Source organism: Genypterus blacodes, unplaced genomic scaffold (genome assembly GCF_046128005.1).
Source record: "Genypterus blacodes isolate CSIRO-AG114 ecotype Tasmania unplaced genomic scaffold, CSIRO-AGI_Gbla_v1 ptg000214l_1, whole genome shotgun sequence".
Classification (NCBI taxonomy): Eukaryota; Metazoa; Chordata; class Actinopteri; order Ophidiiformes; family Ophidiidae; genus Genypterus; species Genypterus blacodes.
In genome coordinates, this window is record NW_027467013.1 from 4189553 (window position 1) to 4197004 (window position 7452).

A 7452-nucleotide genomic window follows, 5' to 3' on the forward strand; every position below is an offset into this window, starting at 1 on the left:
GCTCCCACCCATAAGCACCACAGGCTCACTAATTCATGCACATGTTGTCTTCAACCATTTCACCGCGTCCCCACACACCCACACACACACAAGCCCTGCTGTGTGTTTACAGCAGGATGGTTCACACAACAGCACACACAACAATCAATGTGCAATGCAGATATACATCAATGACTTATCCACCTTCTACATTTGCACTATATGTCTATATGTCATGTTCCCTGTATGTTCACAGGTAACTGCTACACATTATAGTTCCTATCTGAATGAAGGTTCGAATGGCTTCACCGCACTTATCGGCTACTTAGAAATACAGCTACTTAGAAATATGTTATGACCCAGAGAGGATCTATAAGGAGCAATTTATGTTTTTGAGGGGATTTTTATGTGACTTCTTAACATTGAGATGCGTTTTGGGAATCGGCTTCATTTATCATTTTTAGACCCGGACAGTGTGAGCGAGGGACAAAGCTGCATGGCCTTAATATGAGATGCAACACAGATGACAGAATTAATGGCATGATGACAATAACATGCATGTAGAAATGATATCATTCAAAATGACAAAAAAATGTATAATGTAGGTGTCTGTTTTTGATGAATGCTTATTTTTCATTCAAATGTAGAGAAGACACAATGTTCAGGTCAGACTGGATTCACTGCACAGTAAACCTGACGTGGATGGATTTTAAAAACTACACATTTAAAAGGGAAATAAAGCATTTAAGACACAATGTAAAAAATTAAAACATGGGGGGATGTATATTGTATGGCATGTAAAAAAAATGGAAATGTTTATTGTGAGGTCTAATTATTCCTCTGCAATATCAAAAGACAATTTTCAGCCAGAGCCTTGATAATAATTCAGATTATTGTGCTAACAGTGCAGCTCTCTGTGCAGAGATATAGCTGCACTATTTACTGAGAGCTGCCATTTATCCAGGCAGGGATAAGTGGCCTCTTTTCACATTGTCATGAACATTTTATTATAAAGGCCCATTCTCCTCCCAGGGCAGGTGAAGCCCCCCCAAGTGTCATTTCTCTATATAAAATAAAGACGTACTGGAAAAAGAAAGAGAAAAATGAATACTCCGCCACAGATTCTTCCTGAAACTGATGGAAGGGAATAAAAAGAGGATAGTGAAGGACGCGTTCATGTTGCTCCTATTTGCCTCAGAAGTTTGGGGGTATTTGGTATCAAACATGTTTAGACTGTCTGGATAAAAGCTGGATGCTGCTTTACTCTAAACATCCGGCCTGCATGAGCTTTAGACACTTATATGTCTCCAAAAACCAGGTTAGATGATGACATCATGGTCCCACTAAGCTGTGGACAGACATCACAAAATCAAGCTGTTGTCCCACAGTCCCAATCAGGTATCCTAGGTGACCGCATGGGTTGTAGGTGCATTTCCCCAGCCTGTGCCTGTGTGCCTCAGTGTGTGCTTGCTTGCTTGCTTGCTTGCTTGCTTGCTTGCTTGCTTGTTGTGAGTGCGGCTCATTCTCATGCGATCCGCCTCGCCTTCATTATGATCCTCTGGCGGGAAATGAGAGGTCCGCTCGCTGCAGGCGTACTGATTACTGGTCCTCGGGGACTCTCTGTTTTCCACGGTAATTGATAGTTAGGCGCTACTCTAATCAAATATAGCCACCGTCTGTCTCCGTGATAGAGACCTGTGGCCTGGGGGGTGGGGGTGTGGGGTGTGTGTGTGTGTGGGGGGGGGAGGGGGGGGGGGGGGTGCTATGGTGCGATGAGGGGTATTTTCGATTAAGCAAACCGATTAACCCTGTGAAGGAGTTCTACACGCAGGATTTGGGAGACCTGTAAGGTCTTGTGCGTGGAGAGTCCGAGCTGCAACCTGCACGGCGCTCAGTGTCCCAATGTCTCCGTATTCTACCGCAGAGGGATCGGACTCAGAGCACGATGCTGTCCATGCTGGAAGACTTCTCCTCCTTTCATTGAGTGATGGACAGAGTCCACAGGGTGTGAGGGTGTGACCCCCCCCCCCCCCCCCCCCCCTCCTCCCCATACACTTCCATCTTCTTCACACACCCCCTCCCTCAAAAATGCCCGGGTTCCCGTGGAGAGCCTGGTTTTGTGTGGTCCCCCCGCACTGTCCCGTTTTTATCACCCCTCTGACGGGGTCCCCTCCACCCCGCTCCCCCTCGCACCTGCGTCGCTCCCAGGTCCCTTCAGGAATGCGCTGGGGCTTGTAATCGCCTTTGTGGGGCCCACTGAGTTGTATACGGCTGAGTGAAACTTCCCAACCTCACAGCGCGCTGGCCGCTGAATGGGACTCAGCGTGGGGCGGCTCTCCAAACCGCGCCCGCTGCCAAATTCCTACAGTGCGGAGCTCCACAATCACTCCCACACAGGCCCCGGCTGTACCGCCAGGCAGGAGGGACGGAGAGCGGGGGCTGAGGGGCAGGAGGGGCCGGGATGGATGGTGGAGGTGCGGGGGACAGAGGGGAGGAGAAGTCCGAGAAGAACTCTAAAGACTTTGCAAGCTTTGGCCCGTAGATGGACACAAGCTTATTTGGTTTGACATCAAATCAGAATTAAAAAAGAATTAATAGATTTAGAAATGTCTGTAAAGTGGCATCTAGTATGGAGGAAACGCAGACTGTACAAATAAAAAAACAAACAAATTCAATAGACGCTAAAACTGCCTGAATGTTGGACAAAGTTAAGGGAAAAATAAAGCAATTTTTCCACAACTTCCAGCGCGTTGGAGCTGGGCATAGAGCGGGGTAGCTGTGGGTAGATAGAGCAGCACTGCAGGATTAAGAGGCAGCAAGATTGTTAAACATGTCAACGTGTAATTGCACGATAAGGCCTTTCCGAGGAATTCATTGGCCCAGTTGCTTTCTCTATTCCGCGCTAATCTCGCCCGGCACATTCGCTCTGTGCAATCTGTCTCCATAATCTTCTGTGACAGAGCGGGCGACGAGAGCGGGCTGCTTGGTAATTTTTGAAGAGGGAGGGGGGACGGAGAAAATATGCAGAGGCGTGATAAAGTGACGCTAATTATCCCTATTTAGGACAGGGAGTGCAAGGGATCGGGGCTTTACGAGCAACCGGAGTGTGCGCCGGAGCTGATGGCCTCCTAGTGCGGCACATATCGGGGCGTACAAGATAAGAGTATCGCGCGGTGGAGAGATTTATTGGCCGGTCAGCTAAACACACACACACGCACGCGCGCACAGATACACACACCCACACACACACGCTCACACTCGTTCCACACACACACATACACACCTTGTCCATACATCGCAGCCTACACTCACCCGTCTTCCACCTCGAGGTGTCATTTATTCGGGTTAAATTTGCCAGAACGGCGCCTCTTTTAGCCTGGCGATGCGCCGTGACGCGCTCCGCCTCTCCGGTGCTTTCAGCCTTTAATCCGCATCTCTTCACATCAGTATAGATAAGATACACCCCCCCCCCCCCCCCATCCTATACACGCGGTGCAGTGTGTGTGTGTGTATGTGTGTGTCTGTGTCCATACATGCCGCTCCGTATGCGTTATGGAATTCAAACTCATTTCCACAAATTGTTCTACACTCTGTTTTTATTGAATAGATTGAGGCGCAGCCAGACGTTACACGCTCACGATGAGGCCCTAACAGGTTTAATTGACATGCCATGCAAGTCTTCATCAGTGTGAAATAGGCCCTTTAACTATGTATTTGAGATTAATTGATTTTTTTTTTAAACGTCTAAGCAGGCATACGTTTCCCACATTTGCATGTTTATGGCTATTAGCCCGTATATCTACACATGAGGCCCGGAGGCAATAACAGCATTAACCTCAATGTCACAACCAGCTGTGGCCTGTCAGAGGAATGATGTCACATCCAGTCTGGTTTCTTCCCTTCATTATTTCAAGATGATTAATAATGTGAGTGACACATACATGAGGGGGCTTCCTCTAAAGGGGGTCCTCCATTTGTCAAGATATCAGTATTTAACTTTATCCAAGGTCCCAAAACTCCCGTTCGTTTAAAAATCTGCCTGATTCTACGCGGGTGATGCAGTCAAAAAAATAGTATTAGAGTATTAGAAGTATTAGATTGTGATGAGTCATCAGTTACTCCACGCCTGGAGTCAAAGGGTGCGCGGTCATTGTTTGGGTTGGATCAGTTTGTGTCGCTGTGGTTTGTGGATTGGGTGCAATAATCCCAAATAATTCCTCAATCTGTGCTGCAGTGCGGTGCAGTGCAGTGCAAGTCTGCAATCAGGGGGAAAGTGTGCAGGAGATTTATGATCAGTGACCCGCGATTGGTTCCCAAAGCAAAGACTCAGAGCTCATACGAGACCAGTGTGAGTCACAGTAAAGCTGCCACAATAAAAGTTGATTTGTGGCGTTTAAACTCTTCCCTTCACACTGATCATCTGTCTGACAATGAGTAAAGGCAAAGAGCTGAGCGTTAATGTGTATTTAACCTATATGTGCTGGATGTAGCTCACAGCAGCCTGGATAAAGTCTCTGTGTCGAGGTTTAAATAAATTGGAGCTCTAGTTCAGGTGGAAGCTCTTTGAAGGTCTCTGCATTATAAGTCCTTTCATTAGTCTTCATCATTTCCTGTCTCAGGCTCAAGGATTTCTCAGGGATTTAAGGCAGAGAAGCACCGCACACACTCAAGCTCTGATCTATAATATTAGGTGGAAATGTGCATTTAACGGTTCGTGCATTATGGAATTAAATCTAATATTTGAAATGTGGTGATCACATCTGATCGACTGAGTTATCTGTCAATAACATTCTGTGATGTTTTAGGTTTTGATTTAATGCGTGTTGCTTCTGTGCTCTGAGCAGGAAATTGCAAAAGTGTCGTTTGACCAAAGTTCAAATAGCAAAATAGCAAAATGTTACTGAAATCAAAATCTATTAATGAGCAATGAAAGGGTTAAACACAGACTAAATAGATTCTGAAATTCTTGGACGCCTTAAATCTGTCTTAACAAATCTTCATCTCTATTAAGAATCATCCAAAAGAAACAGGAGCATTTCTTCATAATAATTTAATAATCTAAATAAAGACGTGTTCTTAATCATGACAGCTTTTATATACGGGGCTTTACTGCACACACACATGGCTTCACTCAGCAATATCAGCAGAATTCGTCAATAATTTACAGGATAGAATGTGTGAGGAATCATGTTGCTATGAAAGCAGAGGCGAAATTCAGGCCATCAAGCGCGGCCTGCAGAGTCTAAAGATCTGAGATAGATTCAGAATAAGAACAATATTTATCCTCCAGTCCACTAAAAAGAGAAAGAAGCCATTTAAAGTCGAAGTTAATCCTAACGACTCCTTTAAAAGTTCAGCTCCTCAGCAGCCAAACAACTTAATCCCACCAAGAAATGACTTTCCTTATGGCCTGCAGAGCGAATCTCTTATGCACAATTACGCACAATTAGTGTGTGTAAACGCCTGTGGGAGCGCTGGAAATTTTCTAAGAGGCGAGTATTGATGTTGTTCTCATCTCCTAAAACCGGAAACACTCTTGTTAGGACGTAAAAATAATCAATCTAAGACCGTTTTTTTTTTAAGAATCAAAGCAACATAGTGTGAAATTTATTCAATTCTTCTTTCAATGCAATATCAGAGCTTTTCAGTTGCAGAAAAGCACTTAAATTACAACAGCAGTTGCCCGTCATCCTCTGAAATGTTAAAATTATTCACAATTTACAATAATTAGAGTATTACAATAAAAAGAGATGATTTCCAGGATGGAATAAAGACACTGGCTTCTGCAAATGAACACAAATATTTAAAGAGTGCGTCTGTTCCATATCTTTTAAAGCACTTTTTTTTCATGATTATGACACAGGTTTTTATCTCATTTTCAATAACTTACAGGAAACCCCCCCCAAAAATATGAGACAATTGAACCAAATATCCCTGTGAACTTGGCGTGTAGCCCACAACTAAGACGGGGTCGATAATGGACAAAAAGATGAAGCACAATAACCAATATTTCAGCATCATATTCGTTATATAATTCCACTGTGGGCTATTGAAAAGAAGCCGTGATGAATATGCTATTTACCCTTCATTTCATTTACAATTTCATAAACATTCTGTACAAAATGCAGGTAGTTCTGGGACCGGGATTATTTAGAAAAGAGGTAAATATTTGGTTATGTGTTCGTTGTTCAGTTTACATTTATTGTGAGAGCTCTAAATGTGTGTTAGAGGGACCGTCCCGTTCACTCCAGCCGCGGCGCTCTGGTAGTGCTGCGGCAAGGCGTGGAGTCTACTTTGCATGGACGGGTCCCCGGGCTCTCCGGTGGGTAAATACATGCTTATCATCTCTCTCAAGTCTCCGGGGCAAGGACCCCGTGAGTGTGTGCCGCTGACGGGAGGGCTTACGCTCGGCTCCGACTTCACCAGCGACCCTAACGTCCCCATGGCGGCCGAGGAGGACACGCCGGAGCTCTGGTGCTGCGTGTAGGTGATCCCGCCGTAGCCGGACGGAGAGGCGTTCATGTAGCCCTGAGAGTTTGAGATGGGGCTGTACTGCAGGGTGGTCATGTCGTAGCGGTGCATGGGCTGCGGGTTGTGTGCGTGGTGGTGGTGCGAGTGGTGGTGGTGGTGGTGCGCCCCGCTGCCCGGGTGCTGGCTGTAGGCGAGCTGAGCCTCCTGCATCATCGCTGCGGCCGCCGCGGCTGCAGCCACCTGCCCGGAGTACGCGCCGTTCGCCCAGCCGTTCATGTGCGCGTAGCCGGAGCCGGCGGAGCCTCCGTGGCCCCCTGGGCTCTCTAGCCTCTGCCCGACCCCAGATGAACTCATGCCGACCCCCAAACCAACTCCACCGCCCCCGCCGGCCCCTGAAAGCAGTCCACCGGCCAGGGAGTACTTGTCCTTTTTCAGCAGCGTCTTGGTCTTCCGTCTTGGCCGGTACTTGTAATCCGGATGCTCCTTCATGTGCATGGCGCGCAGCCGTTTCGCCTCGTCGATGAAAGGACGCTTCTCAGCCTCGGACATCACTTTCCACTCGGCGCCCAGCCTCTTGCTGATCTCGGAGTTGTGCATCTTGGGGTTCTCCTGAGCCATCTTCCTCCTCTGCCCGCGGGACCACACCATGAACGCGTTCATCGGTCTCTTCACCCGCTCCTGGTTCGCCTTGGAGCCACTGTTCGGCCCCGTTTGCCCCGTGGCCGTGTTCGTTTGTGGACCAGGGGAATGGAGGTCCGTCTCCATCATCATGCTATACATTCACCTGGTTGTCAAACTTCGCCACCAACAGATGAAAAAAAAGTCTATTCGAGGATCAGCTGCTCAGAGCGGAGGAGCTTTCCTGAGCCAAAGTGAAGCAAATGCGAGATGACAAATAATCCGAAACGGGTTTTTAAAGCTTTTTTTCCCAGCGTCAGTGTTTTCTTCCCTCTTCGTCTGCTTTGGTTCACATCCGCTGTGATAGAATGCGCGTTGGAGCCA

At 47.1% G+C, this 7452-nt stretch overlaps 1 protein-coding gene across 1 annotated transcript; it reads right to left on the reverse strand.

The window, feature by feature from the left end:
- Window positions 1–6192: 6192 nt before the first annotated feature.
- LOC143015833 (transcription factor Sox-1a) lies at window positions 6193–7230 on the reverse strand. Its single transcript, XM_076169942.1, has one exon. The coding sequence runs from the start codon at window positions 7228–7230 to the stop codon at window positions 6193–6195; it is 1038 nt and encodes a 345-aa protein (XP_076026057.1).
- Between the last annotated feature and the right edge of the window lie 222 nt (window positions 7231–7452).

Excerpts from the sequence above, each read along its gene's own strand:
- LOC143015833 (XM_076169942.1), bottom strand. The coding sequence starts at position 7,230 with ATGTATAGCATGATGATGGAGACGGACCTCCATTCCCCTGGTCCACAA.